The sequence below is a fragment of the Plectropomus leopardus genome, chromosome 19 (genome assembly GCF_026936395.1).
Source record: "Plectropomus leopardus strain MGB_pleo_1.0 chromosome 19, ASM2693639v1, whole genome shotgun sequence".
NCBI lineage: Eukaryota > Metazoa > Chordata > Actinopteri > Perciformes > Serranidae > Plectropomus > Plectropomus leopardus.
Window position 1 is genome coordinate 30,195,764 of NC_142194.1, and position 23,863 is coordinate 30,219,626.

At 38.7% G+C, this 23,863-nt stretch overlaps 1 protein-coding gene across 7 annotated transcripts in view; it reads left to right on the forward strand.

Annotated features, from left to right (window-relative positions):
* rbfox3a (RNA binding fox-1 homolog 3a) overlaps positions 1–23,863 on the forward strand; it is a 939,385-nt gene that overhangs the window by 602,322 nt on the left and 313,200 nt on the right. The window contains exons 1-2 of one of the 7 annotated variants that reach the window (XM_088070026.1): positions 21,155–21,497; positions 21,589–22,011. The exons of the other annotated variants lie outside the window; for them this stretch is intronic. Coding sequence (XP_087926152.1) covers positions 21,994–22,011 — 18 coding nt within the window. The 5' untranslated portion in view covers positions 21,155–21,497; positions 21,589–21,993. Of the gene's footprint in view, positions 1–21,154; positions 21,498–21,588; positions 22,012–23,863 lie in introns of those variants that run through there. 7 annotated transcript variants of the gene reach the window in all.

Below are 23,863 nucleotides of genomic sequence, written 5' to 3' on the forward strand. Positions count from 1 at the left end.
GATGGTGTCTTAAATGAAATGCTTAAATTTAGCAACCATAAACTCAAAACTGCCATATTAAAACTATTCAACCTTGTTCTGAGTATTGGACATTTCCCTGACATCTGGAGCAAAGAAATTATAACACCGATCTTTAAAAATGGAAACAAATTTGACCCAAACAATTGCAGAGGCATATGTATGAGCAGCAACCTGGGGAATTTATTCTGCAGCATCCTCAACAGCTGACTGCAAGACTTTCTCAGAGAATATAATGTCCTGAGCAAGAGGCAGATTGGATTTACACCACAACATAGAACTACATACCATATCTATACCCTCCACACCCTTGTTAATAAGCATGTCCACCAAAACAAGAAGAAAATCTTCTCTTGTTTTGTCAATTTCAAAAAAGCATTTGACTCAATTTGGCATAATGGTCTATCTAATTGGAAATATATAATTAAAACAATGTATACAAATAATAAATGCGCTGTGAAAATTGGTAATATGGAAACAGATTTCTTTCCCCAAAGTAGAGGGGTGAAACACAGCTGCAGTCTCAGCCCCACCCTGTTTAATATTTATCTTGATGATCTGGCAAAATCACTAGAACAATCAGACATCCCCTGCCTCACCCTTTGTGACTCAGAGATTAAATGCCTAATCTTTGCAGATGATCTCATAGTGCTGGCTCCATCTAAAGAGGCCTTACAACAGCAACTGGATCATCTGCAAAACTTCAGTCCTGTCAGTCCTGGGCCCTGACAATTCATCTGGAGAAGACTAGGGTTATGGTCTTCCAGAAACGACCCAGATGTCAAACCCAAATAGGTTTTTGCTGGGCTCAACCGACATCGAACACACACAACTACACATATTTGAGACTAAACATTACCTCTACAGGACATTTCAATCTTGCCCTGAATGATCTCAGAGACAAGGGGAGAAGGGCCTTCTATGCTATAAAAAAGTCCGCAAACATTAATATACCCATCGGAATCCGGCTCAAAATGTTCCAATCCATAATCGAACCAATAATACTGTATGATGGTGAAGTATGGGGTCCTCTTGTAAATCAAGACTTTGAAAAATGGAACAAACAACCAATTAAAATCCTACACACTAAGTTCTGTAAGAGCATCATCTTGTTCCAGAAGAACACACCCAAAAATGGCTGCAGGGCTGAACTAGGACAATTTTCCCCTTTTAATTTATATTAAAAAAAGAGCCATCAAATTCTACAAACACCTAAAAGCAAGTGACCCCAACTCCTATCACTACAAAACTCTTTATTGCCAAGAGAAGAACAGAGAGAAGAGTCTCCTCAGCCAGCTGGTGCTGAGGCTCACCTCCTCTAACAGCACACGGCCTCAGGACAGCCCTCACACAATCTGGCCCAACCAAATATAGCTAAAGAAAAAGAACATTACATTAACTATTCAACATCCATCCCAAATACTCAAAGCAAACTTCAGTGTTATTTGGCTCTAAACAGACAATACACATTGGCTGACTGTTTGAGCAGCGTGACTGATCAGAAACTGAGAAAGACATTGACTATGTACAGACTCAGTGGTCACAGCTTGGCTATAAAGAGCTGCAGACAGAGGCAGACCTGACTGAAGTGAAGACAGGCTGTGTCAGCTCTGTCCACAGAGAGAAGTAGAGACAGATTTCCTGCTACACTGTAGCACATATGATGATATTAAAACAATGTTCTTCACACAAATTAAATGTAAATGCCAAGATTTTGATGCTCTCACTGAGCAGATAAAAATACAATATCTACTGGGGGAAAACAGTGTCTGTCATAGAAGCAGCGAAGTATGGTGGCGCTTGTCACAGCCTACGGGACAACCTGAACACCAACCAGACATGACATTTATACTAAATTTCTTGTTTTATTGTTTATGTTTTTGTTCCGTCAATATTCAGTAAACATACTACACACACACACACACACACACACACACACACACACACACACACAAGCACACACAAAACAAAATGTTCTTGCCCTTTTTATTAATGCATCTATTTTTTTATCCAATGGTATTGTTTAATAATTTTTTTTAAGAATTATTGCTATGTTGTGTAAAAGTTTTTGTAAAACTGTTTCATATTAGTGGATTGAAACCACGTATGATCAATATGGTCTTAATCAGATTCTTGAAGGTATGTGTCATTTTAATACTAAATGTGAATTCTTAACGTAAATGGAATCTAAATCATTTATAATTTCATGTTGGAATAGCCAGGGTCTTGGAGTAGAGGAGAGGAGACATTTTCACTGGTTGTCCTGTGGACTAAAGAGAGATAGAGTTCCCGTCCACCAAACTGAAGGGAGTAACCCAAGGCAGGGATTCAGGTGGTGCTGATTTGGTTCAAGGCAAACCTTGTACACTCAATAGAGTTCATCCAAAAAAGCAAATTTTCAATTTGGCTAAAAATCAAAAGAGTAGTTGTTGCCACAGAGAGTGATGTCTTCATGTGTGCAGCATTTATCCTCCCGTTAGAATCCCCTTATTATAATGAAAATTGTTTCTCCATTTTCAAAGACGAGATCAGTCACTACCAGGCCCAAGGAAACTGATCTGTGGGGACCTTAATTCCAGGATTGCTAGAGAAGCAGATTCTATTAACCCACAGGGAGACATGTATAACTGACTAGATGAGCATCCCCCTGCCTTCACATCCCCACAGGAACAACTTTGACAAAACTGTCAACAAAAGTGGGCACCAACTATTACAGCTCTGTCGAGCGCTGGGTCTGTATATAGTTAATGGTTGGCACACACAAAACAAAATGTTCTTGCCCTTTTTATTAATGCATCTATTTTTTTATCCAATGGATCACTGTTGATTTGAATATTATTATTGATTTTTTTTTTTCTCGTATTTATTTATATCATCATTTAATTGTATCTGAGGCTTTGGCAATATTGTTTTACAAACATTAATGCCAATAAAGCAAATTAAATTAAATTGAGAGAGAGAAAGGGAGAGTGAGATTGAGAGTGAGAGAGAGAGAGAGAGACTGCAGCTACACAGCACTTGCTTTACTGAGTTTATTGTTGCACCCAGAACGGATGATGAAGGCAACTGCCCTAAAATGAGGAGGTAAGATGGGAGTGAATGCAATACTGACATTATGTATGTGTATCTGTTTGTTTTCAAGCTTCAACCATAATGCATGTCTGGCAGTGTGCTGGAAAAAAAAACCAGTGGCATTTAGGCATTTTATTTCAAAACATCAGCCTGATAGTCAAATATGGCAGCTTTCAGTGCAGATCGGTCAGACAGGCTGTAGTCAGGGTTTCACATCTGTACATTTTAAGAATCCTCATTCCACTCAGGTAGGGCTGGGCGATATGGAAAAAAAGTCTTATCACAATATTTTTTTTTCGTAACAGTCAATATCGATATATAACATGATATACATCAAATCAGTATTTCTGTTAAGCTTAAAGGTTCCCTTTTACTCCGCGATATATAAGTGATATATAAAGATATCATAAGGTTAATTTTGGTTGAAATATTTATTATCGGTCAGACATTGAACATGACAAATATACTGTAGAACAGGCATCACCAACTGGCGGACCTATTCACCTAAAATTCCAGTTACTAAAATTTCCTCCCAGCAAAGGTCCAAACCTCATACCTAAAATCAATATCACAATTAATTAACATTTTACTTTGATTACAATTAAGAAATGATTATTTCCCTTTTTGTTTTGTTTTTTTGTTTGTTTTTTTGAGTTGTTTATGTTATGCCCTCATCGTTCACTGACACAGTTTCATGTGACCATAATGTGTTGGAGTATAATAAACATGTGATTTATTATTATTTATTAAACTTTCCAGCATTATATGAAAATTTAAAGCTCCATCTTAAACATACTTCAGGTAAATTTAAGCACATTGTGCTGATAATAGGCCAACCTCTCCTGACAGCAGGACTCTAATTTGAACTTCTGTGAATCTTCTGTGAAACATCTGTGCTATTAATCATTTTACTCAGGAAAAATACATCAATTTTGAGTAGGCCTACTTCTCCTATAGTTGCCAACAGCTTGCCAACATTCCCAGTTAGAGAAAGGGTGAAAATAAGGTCATGTGCTTGTGGCCCCAGCCCCCCAAAACATTACATCTGCCCCTGGTAATAACAAAGAGAGTTCAGCACGAACGGCTGGATGAGCCATGGAGTGATATGTCCTGGTGTTTCTAAATAACTCATCCAAAGTCGGACCATCAGCTGTTTGATCGCGATAATGAAATGCTGTGGAAGCACATACGACTCAGTTGTAAAACACTGAGCTGTATTCTAGAGTCAAAGTTGTTCACTGCATTTGGTTCACCGTGGCGCTATTTTTATTATCATTGGCTGTTTGTGTTGTCTGTCAAAACATGGCTGGAATGCGTTCTATTGACATTCTTTCGCCTACGTCTCATATTTCAGTCGATGGAAAGTTATTTCGTTTTATCGCCCAGCCCCACACTCTGGCTACTGACCACAAGTCTTTGTGATGTTAATAGTCCTACTTAAAATAATTGACAGTCTAGTATTAATATACGACAGACACTGGAAAGTTCAGAATGAATTTATTCAGTCTCTCTGACTACTGAACTTCACTATCAGCCACAACATTTACTCTGTTAAAAGAAAAAAACCTGCAAATACGACAAATCATTTCCAAATATCTGAAATTCGACAAAAATGGAGTTTATCTCTGGAGTTTATCTGAAATGTAATATTGCTACATGTAACATGTAAACCAATCAGCTGTTTCATTCGCTGACAGCCAGCATTTCCCATCAAGCCCCGTCGTCTTGCAGTTGGTGGAGAGAAACTTTGGCACTTGGCTCTAAAATCTGCAGCTGATTCGATGTTGCAAGATTATCGGTGGCCACAAGATCTAACCGACGTGCATTGCTACTTGATTGCCTGTGATCGTTTCTGTGCAGGACTGGCTAAGCTCGAATGAGCCTGTTGTACCTTTCTTTACATGATAGTTAAGACAACTACTTCAGCTACTGACTTATGCAATGAAATGTTTTCATTAAGAAGATTGTTCTGCAGGGGAAACTAATCACAGCAAGTTTTTTTTTTTTTTCCAAAATAGAGTTTAGCCCAACACTTTGATACATCAGACTATGATAATATGGACATTGTCATTCAGGGTGACCATCAAGGATTATAAGATTAAAAAGCAAGAGATCAATCAAATGCTGGAAGTGATATAAAGTGATCAAATAAAGGATTGATAGCTTTCACTTACTTGACACCACACATACATGTACTCTCTCTTACCTTTTCTGAACTATTAGCCTGTTTCTCCATAAGGAGCATGGCAACATTTTCTCCACTTTTCCTCCTTTCCATTAGTAGGCGGAAAGTACGTGTAGAGTTTACTGAGTGGTTGAGTGCTGTATGGGAGACATAGAGCTGCCTCTCTGGATTTGCTGCTGGAGCTGCAGTTTTGCTATGCAGAGGCAACACAAGACTGCAGCAAAGCCTCGAGCAGCACTGTTCACATCTCTTTGCTTAGAGGGATTCCCTCTCCTCCAACTCCTCATCTCAGTGTGCATGAACAACTACTGGACATTTGCAATGAAAATTTAAATGAGAAATTGAAAGTGCCTCAGCAATTTTGTTTTTTAGCGTCTGCTTTATTTGATGGGACAGGGAGAGAAAGGAGTGGCAGAGGATGACATCCAGCAAAGGGCCTGTGCTGGAGTCTGACGTAGGCCCTGCAGTAACTCAGCCGTCATAGATATATATATAGATATATAGATAGATAGAAAGATAGATAGATAGATCTTTATTTGTCCAAAATCTGGAAAATTGTCTTCGGCTTCACAAAAACACAATGACATGGATTCCAAACAAAACAACATTTAAAAACAAAGATATTAAGATAGTGCTTTAAAAAATAAAGACATCACCACCATTAATATTGTTCATTAAGAGAAAGAGGTTAAAATGTTAAAATAATATTTCATAAACTGACACACAGTACAGTATTCAAAAATTAAAGTTTCATTTCCTATCATTTCATCATTTTCACAGCTAAAACTTAGGGGTTAGTTAATTTAAGAATTTAAAAATTTAACTGCAATAAATGATTTTTTATAAACATTTTTGGTGGCTTGTGGTAGTCTGAAGCGCTGCCCTGATGGGTGCACTTCAAATTGGGGGTGCAGAGGTTGTGACAGATCATTTATTATGTCACGGGTTTTCTTTTTAGTGTTCAGTTCATGTCTGTCACCAAGTGACATCTGTGGTTTCCCTATGATTTTACTGTCTGCACTGACCACTCTTGTCAATTTCCGTTTACACTTGACATCCAAATGCCTATACCATGCAACCATATTAAAAGACAAGATACTTTCTAGATCTTTTCCAGATTCTTGCACACCATTTCAAGTCTTTTGACTAACCCCAAAGTCATTTAGCTTCCTGAGTAGGTATAGCCTCTGCATATCTGTTTTAAAAATATAATCTGTGTTCTCTATGAATTTGAGGTGACTGTCAACATAAGTTCCTAAATATTTTTAAAAAATTAACCATTTCAACAGGTTGCCCCATAATGGTTAGGGGTTGACATGAGTCAGGAATGTCTTGTTTACTAGATATAACCATTTCTTTATTTTTACTAATGTTAATCTCCAGACACTCAAAAGACACCAGTTCTGGAGGGAAGCTATATAATTAGGGTGCCTGTACAGCATAGTTAAAGTACTTACTCTCTCCTATAGTGTCCCCTACACAAGAGGCCAACAAGTGCCATATCATAAATAAGCTAAATAAGATAAGCTAAAGTCTGAGTCCTGGAGTCTAAACTCATTTGTATACACTGAGAATAATAAAGGGGACAAAATGGTACCTTGAGGGGCACCTGTATTAAAATTTGTCAGTTCTGACACATTACCATTAAAGATTACTCTTTGTGAGCAGTCAGACAAAAAATCTCTGTCTACAAAATTAGACCACCATTCACTTCAAAATCCAACTACCTTTCTAAAAGAATATGTGTTCTAATTAAGTTAAAAGTGGAACTAAAGTTGATAAATAAAACCCTAGCATAGTGAGTTGTGTATTGCAGATGTTTGGTCATTGTGTCAGTTAAAGTTATAGTCAGTTCCTCTTGATCTTTTATATTCAAATTGGAGAGTGTTAAGATGACAGGCCACAGTTAGGTGCTTAGATACAACTCTTTCCATACATTTGCACAAAACAGAAGTGAGTGCTATTGCTGGAACAATTTGGTGATAACAACAGTCAGCTGACGTGCACAATCTTTAAGTACTCGTCCGGCCAGGCCATCGGCCAGGGGCCTTATTTGGCTTGATGCTGGCAAGACTAGTTGCTATTCCGTGCACTGTAAGAACTACTGGAGCATATGTAGGAATTTTAATGCAAACCATGTCATTTTCTGTATTAAAATCTCCTTTATCAAACCTGCTATAAAAAGTATTTAAATGATTCACAAAGGAGGGGTTGTTTATATGAGTATGTTTGTGTTTCCTGCTCTCTCTGCCCATCATGGAATTAAGGCCCTCCCATGCCAACTTAGCATTACCCTGACAAAACCGGCTCTCAACTTTGTTTATATTCTAATTTTGCTTTCTTAATTTTAGATCCAAGTTCCCTCCTTTTTTCTCTGACCAAATCAGTATCACCCAAAAGAAAACATGTTTTTTCTTGTTTAGACACATTTTGATAGCTTTAGATACCCACGGCCTATTATTTGGAAATATTCTGATCATTTTTGTCTGTACACAGTTGCTTTCACAAAAAATTATATATGAGGTTATGGTTTCAGTCAGTTCATGTACATCTTCACAACAGTCAAAAAACATGCCAATCTGTCTCATCAAAACAGTCTTAGCTCTTCTTTGGTCATCTCAGTCCACAGTTTGATCACCTTACTCACAAGTTTCTCTCGCTTCACCTTAGCACTCACTCTACCCTGTGAGCACCTTTATTATTGTTAGAATTTAAGCAAATGAGCAGAATTAGCACAGGGTAAAAGGAGAATTAGCACTTTTAAGCTTTCGTAGACCTCTAGATAGAGATATTAGAAGTATGGCATCGAATTAGTACAGTCAATACCCTGATGGAGACATTGGAAATGAATGTTTGGTTGTTTTGGTTAAAGAAAAAAGTAAACTCTCCCTTAAAGTTGTGTCCCCTAAGACAAACAGTCTCAACTGTTTCAGCTTACACCTTTAAATATAATTTTACATTTATGTGACAGTCATTCAACAGCTCTAGAAATGCTAAGGGTTGGGTGATATTACAGATCAGTAGGAGGTTGGGATAGAAAGAACTTTGCAACTTACTGTTTGTTTCCCATTTCCTCTAACAATTGTCATTGATTTCCTTTGAACATGGCTACAATCACTTCCTAACCATTAACAATTAACCACACGGCATATTATTTGAACCCTAACCAATTTTTAAAGCCAAATCACCAAATAAGGTGATTGCTTTGCTGAGGCCACTGAAGAGGCAGAGTACATTGAAGAGTGCGCAGGGTTGCTACCATCTACTCACTTCATGCATGACAGCAATCCTCACAGCAAAAATGGTGCAATCTACACTCATGTCCCAGTGCTCTTACATGCAGAAAGTGAAGGGACCTCACCATGAGTGCCTAGCCTTCCATCAAGAAGGCACTCAGTTTCACTGACAGAAAAACGTATTAGTTGCGAGATGAAGACACCACTAAAGTTTTCTTTAGTTCTTTATAGGTGTTTTTTAACCTATATTATGTATTATGTAAATAGTTTGCTGAAGGTTGCTGTGAATATGTGCATGTGATGATATGTAAATAGATTTCTGTGTTTTAGTTTTGATATAAACTTGTTTTCCATTGCAACTCTTGTTTTTACTATTTTTTAGACACAAAGTTTTACAAAAATACATTATAATGTGTTTATGCTTCTGTTACTCTGAATGAGTAATACTGATGGTGTTTATTCATACCTGAGAGGTTACCTCTGAGTGGCAGCTTTCAGTAGAGCCCAAAATTATGACTGTATGTTGAAGCAATCAAAATGGCAGCCTTTTTACCAATACATGTGACCATGGTTACCAAGGGTCCTTTTGGAGTCTCCAAAATGTCCCTTTTTGGAAACGCCTAGACATACTCTTAGAAAAACCTGTGTAAAATAGTAATTTTCTGTAATATTATTCTAAATTTAGAGCTTGGATTAGATAAGCTTTTATACTATGGTCCTACAGAGAGTACCAGCTAATACCCGCCAGTTACAGTTATCTGCAGCATCTTTTTCCTATAAACAATTTGATGAGAATAAAAAAATATATATATTTAATGTTAGTGTTTACACTTATGTAACTCAATGACAAAAGCACTTGCAGTGATTCTGACTGTTTGGGATAAAGCTAATGAGTGTTACAGTTCAGATGAGACCATACAAGTTCGTGTACTAAAAATGAATCAAGAATAGCTCTCAGTTTACTTTGGGTATGTCTTGGACAAACGTTTTAGGTTAATTTTACAGGAGTTTGACCTAAAGAAAAAATAGCCAATTAACAGGATTAAACATGCTACATACTAAAATGTTTGGTGTGGGTCCTTACTCACCACCTCTGGTATGGAGCATTTCCACACAATCATTGAGGGAAGCGGGACAATAGGGCAGTCTGCATGCATCAAGTGCAGCAACCACACAAAGCAAAGCTATTATGAACAAAAGACAGGCAGCTACAGTACATGTGCAATGAGAGAACTTGATTGTCCATGTGAAGTTTAACCCTTAGGGCCTGCCATAATATTACACAAACTCGTATCATTGTGTGCAAAAAGTGTGCTTTTCAAAATCAAGCTTTAATACATGGTATACATTAATATTTTCTACTTTCTTCGAGTTGTTTTTTTAACCAACATCAGTCCTAATTATAAATATCAAATATTCATTAATTTTCTGAATTTTCAATGTTAAATGCCAGGTTTTTGTCATTATACCACTATGTTCTTTGATGAAAAAAACAAACAAAAAAAACACAAAAATTATTTTTTTGCATGTATTATGTGCTAAGTAGATTATCACTTTTTAGATGATCACAGCCTGAGGTAAGTCAATAATTTGCAGCAACATTGATTGTGACAGTGGAAACAGCATGTCCTTTCTTCATATGCCAAATATGGTAAAAAATGACATCAGGTGGAAAAAAAGTAAAAATCTAAGGCAAAAGTCTAGAATGACACCTAGAAATCACACAATGCGTGTTTTTTGGGGTGATTTGGCTGTTTTGATGGCTGTCAAATTGCCGTTGGAATGGGTGTCAATGGCGCATTTTTGCCTTAACAGAATGTAACAATTTTGTTCACACAGTGTATTTAGACTTTGTAGGAGCTGAGCTAAAAATTCACAGATTAAACAAAAATACACAATCTTACCAAAATGTATGCCATATGCATCAACACAGCCAAAATTATAAAAATGTGCCAAACAGCCTAAGTACAGTGTCCAAATTAGGACATCCTCAGGTGTCAGGGTTGAGAGTCAGACCTTAGATGAAAAGGCATCAGGTCTCAGGAAAACCACCATCAGGTCTCAGAGAAAACACTGTTAGACTTCAGAAAAAAAAGTCATCAGACCAAACGACCTCAGAAAAAATTTTTTCAGACAAAACGGCCTCGGAAAAAAAGTCGTCAGAAAAAAAGTCGGCAGACCAAACGGCCTCGGAAAAAAAGTTGTCAGAAAAAACAGACTGCTGGAAATAACCAACTGGGGACCATAAATAGGTCATCCAGATGCAACTTGAACTGTACTGATGCTGAGTACATGGAAGAAACCGAGCGTAAGTTTTAGTCATTCTCTTTCTTTTGTCTTACTTCAGCCACTGTTGAGATATGTTCTTTAGTAACGCTACTTTTCTTAACATTAATTATTACAGGAAATGTCCAGAAATATGTCCAGAGTCCAGCGATACAAGGAGCTAAAAAAAGACCTTGAAAACGGTAACTATTTTAACACGGTAACGCTAAGTGCTAATCGGTAAGCTTATGATAGGTCGCTTGTACTGATGTTAACAGTCTCACTATTGGCATTTTGTTATTTGACAGTCCTATATAATTTACTGCACTGTTACAGTTCACATATATTTAAACCTGTAAGTGTACTCTTGCTGTAGCCTTTAGGATTTGAGCTAGAGTGGTAATTTTTGAGCTGTATATTGTTTGGCAATATCAACTGACCTAATTTTTCTCAAAAACCATGCTTTTCACAAAAACCATGCTGTTAGCACTATAAGGCAGCACTTACATGTAACTGGACATTCCCTGTAATAATTAATGTTAAGAAGCGTAGCGTTAGAACAGAACATATCTCAAAAGTGGCTGAAATAAGACAAAAGAGAATAAATAAAACTTACACTAGGTTTCTTCCATGTACTCGACACCTGCATCAGTACAGTTCAAGTCTCATCTGGATGAGGTAATTACGGTCCCCGTTCACTTATTCCCAGAAGTCCGTTTTTTTCTGATGACTTTTTTTCTGAGGCTGTTTTGTCTGACCACCTTTTTTTTTGAGGCCGTTTGGTCTGACGACCTTTTTTTTCTGAAGTCTGACAGTGTTTTCTCTGAGACCTGATGGCAGTTTTCTTGAGACCTGATGCCTTTTCATCTGAGGTCTGACTCTGAACCCTGACACCTGAAGATGTCCTAATATGGACACTGCACCTAAAATTGACACATACACAAATCTGTTGCAGCACATCCAGCAGCCACAGCAAAGAGACAAGCCAAAAGGCTGAGCTCTGCCAGCAAGAGCCTTATATCATCATGCCTTGATTAGGGGAGTGTTTTGGGGAGGAGTAAGGCCTGAGGCTGCGTTCAGCAGCACTACATGATCACACTGACAACTTCAACAAGGGAGTACCTCACCACATAAGCTATGTAATACCTGGTTTTGTGCCTCGTTTTGATCTGGTGATCTTACCTGGTGATTTGATAAAATAGTTGTACATATCAAAGTATTCCACTGCTGAGCATTCAGTGGGACCATTCTCACAAATAAGCAAGGTAAGAGGAGGGAACTGTGAGCCACATGGAAAATAATCACTTGGTCAATGTAATATTTCCTTTCAGATAGACATAACATTCTAAAATAATCCTTTGATACGCTTATATCTCATGTTCTTAGGGCTACAGGCACTCAGTCAGTGCTTTAGCCCTTGACTAAATATTGTAGCACTGCTTATTTCATTTGAAGGACTTGATGAATTTGGACATGCAACCATTCCGATATGAAGCAGTGAAATAAATCAGCATCATTTTACAGTTTATATTTGTGGGGCAACAATACTGACTCATTGTAAAATACATCAGTTCCAAAGGCATCTATACAATGTGTGGTAGAAGACTTTTAAAAAATTTTTTTTAAGTGATCATGGCTCGGATGACACATAAAATGTTTTTATCCATAGCTGGTCGGCATGGTTCCTAAGTTTCTGCTACTGTCAGAATTTGGACACATGGTGTGTATGGTCTGTCAATCAGCTGTCATCAGCTGTCTGTGGATGTGTCTCACAGTGACTATAGGATCACTGGTACACCAAAAGGATGCCTGTTATTAAGACACAACACATATGAGCACAGATGCACAATAAACCTGTTTTTCAGGTGAGAGATTTTCCAGGTGAGAGATTGCTCAGTGTGCCTGGCAGTAGTCACAGAGTCAATGAGAGAAACTTCAGCAGAGGATTGAGATCAGGTGGAGCTGGCAACACTGCTCTGTGCAGGCGTGATAGACGGCTGCTGACAGCACTGAAAGCCACACTGTAAGCACCAGACTGAGGGGGCTCAGCCATTACGTGTGTGTGTGTGTGTGTGTGTGTGTGTGTGTGTGTGTGTGTGTGTGTGTGTGTGCATGCATTGCTCCATTCCAAAAATCAGAGAGAAATTCCCTGCTTGTAGGTTGTAATTAGAATCTGCATTCAGCTAGATTACCATTGTTTGTTCAGACTGTAATAAAAAGAGTGAAATCAGAATACAGGGAATTAAAATGTTATGAAGCTATAGGGAGTATTCAGAGTTTTGGACCATGCTGTGTTTCTAGAAAAGGTCACAAATTCTTGAAATTTTCTTTGACAAATTTACACCTTTTTTATTTTGATGTTAGCTAATCTTTTTCTTTGCAACATTTTGGCAAACTCAAATGTGTGTTTGTTTGTTTGGATCCGCTTCACCTGCTGTATTCAGCTGCTATTCCTAGGGTCCATATAAGAATATACACTGTGACAGTGACAAACCAACACAAAACAGCTATACCCATATGGACATTTAGCAGCAAACTGGCTTGATTTCTTTTGGAGACATGGAAGAAAGGACAGTGAGCGGCTTGGCAAGAAATGTTGCAAAAAAAAAAATGGAAAAGGTGAAAAGGACATAACCTGAAAATTAGCTAAGGGGATTATTAGACATTACTTTACAGGTCATTTTTTGTGGAAAGATTTACAGGGTGGAAAGATTTACAGTCATATGACCAAATTCTAATGGCTCAAAATGTCATTGAACATGGATTTCCCTGTTTGTTTTTGCAAGATGGGCTGGATATGTTGTGCTTGATAGAGCAGATTTGAAAATGTATCAACAATGTCGAAAAAGAAAATCAAAAGTCAGCAGCAGTCTTCTAACTATTTTATGACGCTATTCTCTCTTATGGATTTCGCCTAAAGAAACAGTAAAGCACAGTCCAGAAATACAATGGTGTAACAGGGTGGAACATGTCTTATGGACACACACAAATCATTCTTTTTTTAATCAAAATGCATTTCCTTCATTTTTGACACACCTCCCACAAAAAGGGAAACATTTATATTCCTAAAAACAAAAAAGGCCAAGATTTAGTATACTATGTGTTATCTCACAAGAATATTAAAAAAAAATGTCAGACTAGATATGAGAAAATGACTCTAACTTGTAATTAGTGTACAACAAAGAGTTAAATATGAAAATGGCAATTTCATCTTGATTTTATTTAAATTCTTGCAAGTGAGCAAGGTGACTTTAGCCATACTGACATGTTTTCCCTTTCTACACCAATGTAATGAGAAAAACAATGAGGAAAAATACATTTATTTTTTCATTGGTCTTTTTTCTGAAGATGCTCTTTTACCCTTTGAAAGAACTGTTTTGATTTCTTTCAAAAACATGGAGACAAGGCAATGAACAAATTAACAAGACACGGACCAAAAATCATCATGAAATGTAAAAAGATGAAAGACAATTAATTGAAATTAAGAAAAAAAAAACAGAATGCCCCACATTTTTATTCTGTAACATGATTTTAAATATATAATTATGACAATTATAATTTTTTTTTTTTTAAAGATTTTTTTTTGGCTTTTATTGCCTTTAATTGACAGGACAATGAGAGTGTGAAAGGGGGAGAGAGAGAGGCGGAGACATGCAGCAAAGGGCTGGGGCTGGATTCGAACCCGCGGCCGCTGCAACAAGGACACAACCTCTGTACACGGGGTGCTACTCTATCCACTGAGCCATCAGGCACCCCATAAATATCCTTTTCTGAATATTTGTTTTACCTTTTCTATTATTTTTTTCTAATAATCCTCCCTCCTTTTTAAAAAAAAAAAAAAATAGAATAGAATAGAATAATTAAAAAAAAAAATGTCAGGTCATTTTCTTGTCACATTGTACTAATTTCTCAAAATGTGTGAGCCGTTTGTTTCCAAGTTGGTGACTGCCTTTCCCCCCCCATGTTCCTTCAAAGAAATCAAACCAATTTGTTCAGGTTTCAGATGGTTCAAAGCTTGTGAAGGGCCTCTGATCAAGGCACAATTAAACTGATGTCAATCCAGGATTGGGGGGATTGTTTTAAGTAATTTGTCAAGTGAATAGAATATCGAGTGAGTAAATTCTTAACATGTCTTGCTCCATACAATATAACAGTGTGCTGGATAATTTTATTTGTTACAGAAATAAAATGTGCAACACAGACCAAAATGAAAGAGCTCCAGATTAAACTCCATTTTCTGGCTTGAAGTGAACCGATTTTTTTATTTGTTATTGTTCTTTTTATCCTCTCTCTCTCTCTCTGACTTTGCATTGTCTCGTCAATCTCTGGTGTAATCTAAAGTATACAGACAGGAGCAGAATGACTGCAGCTTTAGGGCCTCTTCTTCAGGGGCACATCTGATGCACTCTGCCCCACACAGCAGCAGCACGATGTAGTCACAGTGTGCATCTCTCTCCTCACTGCATTCCCATTTAAGGGAGGATAGCACAAATAAAAGGAGACATATTTGCAGAGATGAATGATATATTCTGCTGGATTTCATTTTCCATGGTTAGTTTTGGAGGGAAAATTCTCTGTTACTAAAACAAACAGTCTTGAACATGGCGCAGAGGGGATTCACAGAAGCCACAAAGATGGTTGTAGTGAGGAAAAGTCATGTGCAGCACAGTAAATATAGACTTGTATGTAACTAAAAACAATTATTCAAAAAAAACCCACAAAACATAGACTTTTAAAGATGAGCACAATATTGATCAGTTTAACACAAACGGAAGACAGGGACTTTTGATTTGTGGTCCTGAAGTGTGAAGTAGGGCTGGGTGATATGGCTTAAAAATAAAATCTCTGATTTTTTCACCCCAAACCTATTTTACAATTTTATTTTTTTTCTTCTTTAAAACAAACTGCAACTGGGAAAGAAAGCACACAAATTAAAGGCAAACTGAATTTCCCTTCCATTAATATAGTGAACTGAATTTCCCTTTTGGGGTTAAAGTCCAAGCTGCCAATCTGTCAGTAACACTGAAGGCTGCAGTAATTTCACAAAATATTTTTAAATGAATTCATTTCTATCATATCCTTAGCAATATGCAGCGCAACTGTATCAGTAACAGCTTTCAGTGTTTCTACATCACCTGCACTCATCTATATTATCTACATTGAGGGTTTAGAGAACAGCATAACTTCTTCTATAGGTGCCAATAGCCCACCATCACTCTCAGTTGGCAGTTGGGCTGGGGCACCAGTCCCCCAAATCATCAAATCCACCCCTGATAAGAATAAGAAGCGCAGCAGAGAGCAGCTAGATGAGAGGTCTGTCACTGCGCTGCTCTCTGCTGCTCTGATGGATCTATCAATCAGTTGTGTGATCAGTCAGGTGTGATATCTGTTTTTATTAGGCACACTTTTTGTCAGTCTTTGAAAAAAATAAAATTAATCACTTGGGCTCAGTTACTTTGGTTTTCCTACATGAATGTGTGGCACGAGCTGCGCTCTAGTATCCAAATCCGCACACACACCTGGCGCACAGTCTGTATTCAGACACGTTTCATAAAAACAAAACTATTTTTGTGCATTTTGTTTTATCTTATTTACTCTCTAACTAGTTGCTGTTGGATGTTTCATTACATTCCTGTCTTTCCTATATTGGGGCGGACGTGACCCCCGGTCCTCCATGGAGATTAGGCATGTGGTCTGGGGCTCTAAATCTGGAGAAGGAGAGATGGGACGCCAGGAGCATTCCGGGAGAGGGCAGGGAAAAACGTGATGTTGTTGTATGCATGTTTTAGGGCGTTTCTACGGCCTTTTATGGTGAACTGTGGAAATGAAGCTTGTGCCCGTGCGTCCAGCGCCACAATGACTGACACACAAATTTATAAATCTGAGGAAAATAATGTGTCTGCATGTTTCTGCCTCTGTGCATACCCACAGTGTTAGACGTGAATCTACACACAGTTTTATGCATCTGGTGGTTTGATCAGATGGAATTGACCAAAGCAAAAACTTTGGAATATGGATCATGATGTTATAATTTATTTTGTTGTCTAATGAAAAAATCCCACACTGACTTGTGCCCATGAGCTCTACCTCAGCAGCAGAATGCGTCATAAGGCTGTCCCAGGTGGACTCCAGGGACTACCTGCATAAAGAGCTATTGTTTGAATACACACGGGTTGAAAACCAAAACACACATTTGCACAACATCTTCGGAGTAAATCTGGCCCTGTGTATTTTGGGGTACTGCAGTGAGCGCTCTGACACAGTGCTAAATATTATGTTGACCAGGAAGAGTTGAGCATGTTGATCGCAGAGTGACATCCTCAGTGCATGGATCATCCTGTTCTCGAGCAAAGAGGCACAGCTTTCTAACAAGGCACTCTTTATTAAAGCTTTATAAGTTAATGGTTAATAAATCATTTACTAATGCCTTATAGATGACTTATAAGCCATTCATGAGGAAAAACTTTTAGGTTGGCATACTGAATATTTCCCTTGAGTACCATGTCACTTGACAGCACAGTAATTATGATGGGATGCACATTTTCATGGAGACATTACACTTAAAAGACCAGGACTTGATTCCTCTGTTCATGCTTCCAAGTGTGTGCCGTGACCTGCTGCTGCTCCTCTGCTCCTGCAACCTGACAACAGCCAGCCACCAGCAGTCTGCTGTCTTTTTTTGCATTAGCTCACTCACATGCAGAGTCTGGACTAACTTATTCATGACCCAGACCTGAAATAGCATGAAGCCAAAGTTTTGATAGGAAAATGTTCTCTTTTGAATGGTAGTTGCTAAGGGGAAAAAACAGAAAAAAGAAAGCAGCCCGTCTCTGAGTTCTCAGTCATCTCAGAGGGAGGAGTAAAGGAGAGTTAGAGCTGATGTTGCACACCAGGCATGAATACATGTATGTAAATGGACTCATTTCAAGCAAGTCTTAAAAACCAATTTCAGCACAAACGGCTGCGATGAATTGGTATTCATAATCTATTTTAACTATGAATTAGCTCATTATTTTTTTTTACATTGGTAAATGTCAAACTTCCGACATTTGCCATACATTCCTCTCCTTCCTATCATGGCGAGGGTGTGGGGACGCTGCTGTCCGCATGAATTGTGTTTTAAAAGTGCCAGCTTTTCTGTCTTAACGCTTTGATGCTGCATTCAGGCACTTTGCAGATAGATTTAAAGAGAAACCTGAGTGTATTGGCTTGATTTCTTTAAAGAATTTGGGAAATAGGCAATGATCACCTTGGCAAGAGATACACTGCAGATTGCAAACATTTGGGAAAAGGTGACAAGAAAATTATCTTTTTTTTAAAGGAGAGGAAATGGGAGAGGCAATTACTTTGAATTTTTTAGAATTAGATTATTAATTAGAAATTTATTTGGGGCGAAAATATCTTAAAACATCCCCAAAAATCCCTATAATTTCAACTTCTAATTATATTCATTTATTTCAGGGTTAGGGTTTTTTGATTTTGTTGTTGTAATGTAAAATTCTCAGGCTGTTTTCTTGTGACGTTTTACTGATTTCTTGCCAAGTTGTGAAGTTGCTTTCTTGGTAATTTCTTGCGAAGTTGAAGACAAAATCAGTCCAATTTGCTCAGGTTTCAAAGGCTTAAGTCAATTCAGTAGAGTAGAGTATATAAATCTATGCAGTGTCGGGGTCATGGTGTTTGTTATTATCATACAATATTTGAATGTTTTGGTGAAGAATGATACACATAACCATTCTTAAACTGGATCACATCTCACTGCACTGAGAGTGTTTGATGCAACTTTAACATGGAATGTATTCCCCCGTGCAGACCTTAAAATAAGTTCTTCTACACTTAAAGTTGAAGAGTTAAAAAAAATAACAAATGTGCATGAAGCATCTCTGTATATCAGCCCCGTAGACCTCCACCCCATACATTAGAATTAGAATACATAGTCTGACTCTCTACGCTCCTGTCTTTCAATTGCTGTGATAAAATAAGGATTGTGATTGTTAATCTGGCATGCATTGACACGTTCTCAGCTGACGCCATCCAGCAGTGTTTTATGTGCACCCGAAAGGTGGCTTTTGACATTGCGACCTGACGTAAAAGGCACTGTCAAAACGGCAGTATTTTTTGAGTCCAGCGTGAGATCGTGGAACGATATATAGATTTAATTACTAACAATCCAATATTATTGATGCAAAGTGAAATTATTGAAATTGTAATCTTTAAAATTTGCTTTCATTGTGAAATTCTTATGACATGTTTTGTCTCAATTTCTGTCTAAGCAAGCCAGCGGCCTAGCAGCAGGTGGTTAATGGAGAGCAGACAAGTAAAAGACTATTAGGATATTTATTGATATTGTCTCATATTGATCGCAGGCCCCTGAATTAAATCAAAAGACTTTGTGATTTCAGCAAATATAATTGATACAATATGCCATCATAATGAAACTTGATCTGCACCCTTACTTCTTTGGTGATGGAGACATTTCTTAAAGAATTGAAATAAACAGTGACCATGCAAATCTATATCAAAACATCCATTTACAAACTCTAAAACAACTGGTGCAGTATAATCTAGGTCTCCTGTATCCAGTCTTATATTTAGTACTTCCCAAACACATGCAGTTTCACTAAAACCTTACCATTTAAAACTCTGCTGCCTATGAGAAGTGCACCTTGCCACAAACACAAGGTTTTAGAGAAATTGCATGTATTTAGGAAGTACTGAGCATACAACTGGTTAATTGAAGCTTGGTTGTGTGAGAGTTTGTGATGTTTTGATATAGTTTTACTGTTGTTACATGTGGTTGCCTATAACTTCAGATCATATCACATTCAAGAATTTTCACCAGTTTTTGACTTTCTGTTTCTCATGGAGGCATGCCAGAAAATCAGTTTAATCAAGTTTTCTTCATGAAATTTAGCATATATGGGGTGAGAAATTGGTGAATGATGAAATTGATGAATGATTTTGTGGCTGAAATAGCTATTATTTTAAGTTGGCATGAGGGACAAAGTCAGTTTAATTAGACTGTTAAATCTTATTTCATTTTGAATGTTAATTTTAAAGGTGTTTTCTTACACGGCTACAATTAGTGTAATGTGATCGATCAGCAGAATAAGTGATTTTCTAACAAAATAGATAGTCCTTTTTTCTTGAGGTCTGACAAAAAAGACACAGAAACACAATGACACAGGGGTGGCCCAGTGTTTCCAGTTTGCCCAGTGTGTGCAGTGCAGTATTTAAGGCAGTGAGGGGATTAACCTGGCAACATGCCTCACTGGTGTTTTGCCTGTACTGATGGTGGTGTGTATGTGTGTGCGCTGGGGGGGTATATGTGCTGAGGCAGGCTACAACATCCAACCCTCACCCACCTCTCTCTCTGTGTCTCTCTGCCTGTATCGCTTAGCCACATGGCAAACACACCCATCAAATGTACGCACGCACACACACACACACACACACACACACACAGAATATACAGTATTTCAGTATGATGATGCAGATACAAGAAGTCAAAGTGTAAAATGTATTAGTGGTCAGTGTGCGCACACACACACGCACACCCACACCCACACACACACACACACACACACACACACACACAAAAACCCCAAGTGTGTGTGTGTGCACAGCTTGAGTATGGCAGTTTACAATATTCCCATTGCACTACAGTTTGCCAGCCTAGCTCAGCCTGCCCAGACAATACACACACTTCTACATGCACTTACCCATTAACACGAGCACACAGCACCCCTCCCTCCCTCTGCAGAGAAGGAAAAATGGAGGGAACAAAAGAAGAACAGGAAGAGAGGCTCCAGTTGAGCTGTTTTCATCTCTCTCACTCCTCATCCTCCTCTCCCCCCCTCTCTTCTTAGGTAACACAAGTGCCTTGAATTGTATTTTGTTTTGATGGTTCTCTTGCCTCTTACCCCCCACATGCACCACCACTGAAACGCCAAACCTCCTCCTCCCCGATGCTCCCAGCGCAACTTAATGAAACCGGCTGATATCACTGGCTCTTTACCATCAGCAACAACAAGCCAAGCTGCTCCCTCTTTCTCTCTTTTCTCCCCGCTCTCTGCATTTCTTTTCCTCTCTCTCTCTCTTGCCTTGTGTTCCCCGTTCCGGCTCCTCTATCAGCTTTCCCACAACTTCTGCGCAGCCTGTCGCCGTCCTCCTCTATTCAACGTATGTCTGCAAGACCGGCAACCCTCCACCAGCTCTTTTCCCCCTCCTTCCTTCTCTCCACTTCTTTTCTAACTCACTGCCCCCCACCCCCACACACACACACACACACACACACACACACACACTCATTCCCCTCTACACTTGTCTCTCCCCGGTTGAAAGCTTCTGTGCTACTGTACCTTGTGGTGATCTCCAGCTTCTCCAACCCCCCAGCCTCTCCAACACTCTTCACCCAGGAACGCTGTAGAGGAAAGTCCGTCTCAGACTTGCCTCCCCTCAAAACACAACTGCCGGACTGGTGCTCCCCGGATTGAGAGACGAAGGAAAGCGGAGGGAAAGAGTGCGCTCAGACTGAGAGGAGGCAGGCTTCAGTGTGTGTCAGTGAAATAGAGAGCAGGATAGTTTACAACGAGCAAAGAAAAAGGAAAACAAGGAGGCAGGAAGAGCTGAGCAGGCAGGAAAGGGGGGCAAGTTGGAGAAGAGGAGGAAGGAGAAGCAGGAGAAGAAGGAGAAGTGAAGTCAAGAACAATAAGCGAGGGGAGGTACAGTCACAACACCTCAACAACTGCGGCACTTTCTCTCCTTGTTGCCTCTCTTTTTACTCCTCTCTCTTTCTTTCCCCTTTTGGCGAAGAAGCAGAAGAAGAGTTTTTGGAAAGGTTCAGGGGGAGGAGAAGCAGCGTGGGAGCCTGAGTTGCGACTCTTAGAGACAAAGTCACGCTTCAGAAGAGTCAGCGAGAGAAGAAGAGCGACTGTCTTCAGGGGCAAAGAGACATAAAAAGGACTTGGCTCCAAAACCACAAACACAGGGACAATTAGCTGGCAGATAACACTGAGCAGACAGCGCTGGAAAAAAAAAAAAAAAGAAAAAAAAAGAAAAGTGACTGAAGAGGAAGATCAGTGCAGAACAGGACAGACGTACTGAAAAACACACCAACAAAGAGAAAGAGAGAGAAAAAGAGGAAGAGCTCTGGCCTCTCCGGTATCCTTGCATATCCCTGTCTTCCACCCCTTGGTCTCCCATCCCCTCTCAGCCGAGATGATGATGTATTTCTGGGTGAGTACTGAGGCCCTGCAGGGGCCCCTCAACACCAGTGAAGGAGCAGGGACACACGCAAAGTACAGGCATACTGTAGCTCACATACAGTGTGTGATCCAAAACATGTGTGCTAATTCATCCTATTGCTTTTTTTCCTATCATCTCATACCAGAAAGTATGTAGCAAAGGATTTCTGTGACGTGCCGCCTGTGTGTGAGAGAGTGAGTGAGGTGACACGGCAGACAGGTTTCTATCATTTCCGACTCACGCGGCACTTAACTAATGATGCAGTGTTTTTATTGGCATTAATAAAGTAGACCCAGAGGTACTTTCCCTTTCTGCTACTGTATTAAGCGAGATTGTCAGGATTTGACTGTAGGCAATGTAGCACAAATTGTAATTATTCTTTGTGAGAAAGGTCGTGTAAAATTCACTTAAACACAGGGAGATGTCTTACAGGATGGAACCTTGTATCCCCAGAGTACCAGGAAAGCTTCCTCTGATATCGCCATTTCGAGGATGGCAAGTTTTTATTTAACTCCCACAAGGGATCACAACCACCCAACAAGTTGGGGAATTTTTTTTTTCCATCCATGGAGGGGTGTGTAACTTTTCACTGAAGTCAGATTACAGATTGACACAGCACTGATGTCATCATCAAGGTGTTTTGGGTTGTCTCAGCATTAATGCAGTACACTGTATGTGATGTGACACTGCGGTGGCTTTGCTGTGATCACACTTCAGGAAACTTTGTGCATGTGAGTGTATGCTGCATAAGATGTGAATGTAGAACTGCCAAAAACAGCTGTTCAGAAGTGAATGAATGATTATTTTTGTGACATGCCTAGTCCATCAAACATGGGATTTATATACAGTACACCACGCATACAGTTTATAGCTACTTCCAGTTGCTGATTTCAATGTTCTAAAGAAAGACAAATGATACCACACACTGTGCACGCTCCTGTACAAAAATAGAGATCCACAATACTGAAGCTACTTGCACAGCCCATTGTTTCATGTGTTGTCCAAATAATCTGACGATGCAAATGTTTCCATCTCACAGTCTTTATGCATTTATTATTGATTATTACATGTCTTTTTTTCTCTGAATTTTCCCAAGTAAAAATTAATCAAACATTCTTTACAGCAACGGAGGAAAAATTTCATTTCATTTTCTCATTCATTTTAATTACTTTCATTATACTGTCCTGTTCAATGATAGAACAGCGCTTGCTTACTTTATTCATTCAGCACTTTCCTTGTAGGATACGTTTAAAAAAAAAAAAATCAAGATTTTAAAAAGTGTAAACAACACTGGAACAACTGCATAACTGAGGCCATTACACCGAAATGTGACACACTAACTCATGTGCTCATAATAGTTGATCCATTCATATTGCTTTCATGACATAAGTGAAGTCCAAACTAGTTTTAGGGATTTATTGGAAACCCTTTAGAATAAAGTTGTTTAATCCTGTGTGTTTTGTTTGTGGTGGCTCCTCTGTGGGCAAAATCAGATTACTGCCTGCACTTCTATCACTGCCACAGTGCATGCAGCAGATCTCACAGTTCTTTTTTATTTGCATTGATGGAAAAAATTCAGATTTTCTTGCGTGATTCTGCAGTTCTTCTAATCCCCCAACACAAACACACTGGCACAGGTTGGACAGAAATTTTAAGTGTGAAAAAAAACCCTCCACAGGCAGCTTCAAAAAGGATACTCACACCTTGTTTCTCTCAAATTCTTTTATCAAAGGCTACAGAGGTCCAGTCTGTTTGATTTATTAAACAAAATATTAATTTAGAAAACAGGCCAATATAATTATAACTGTCACCTACAGCAAATAAAGTCAGCTCTCCAATTTCA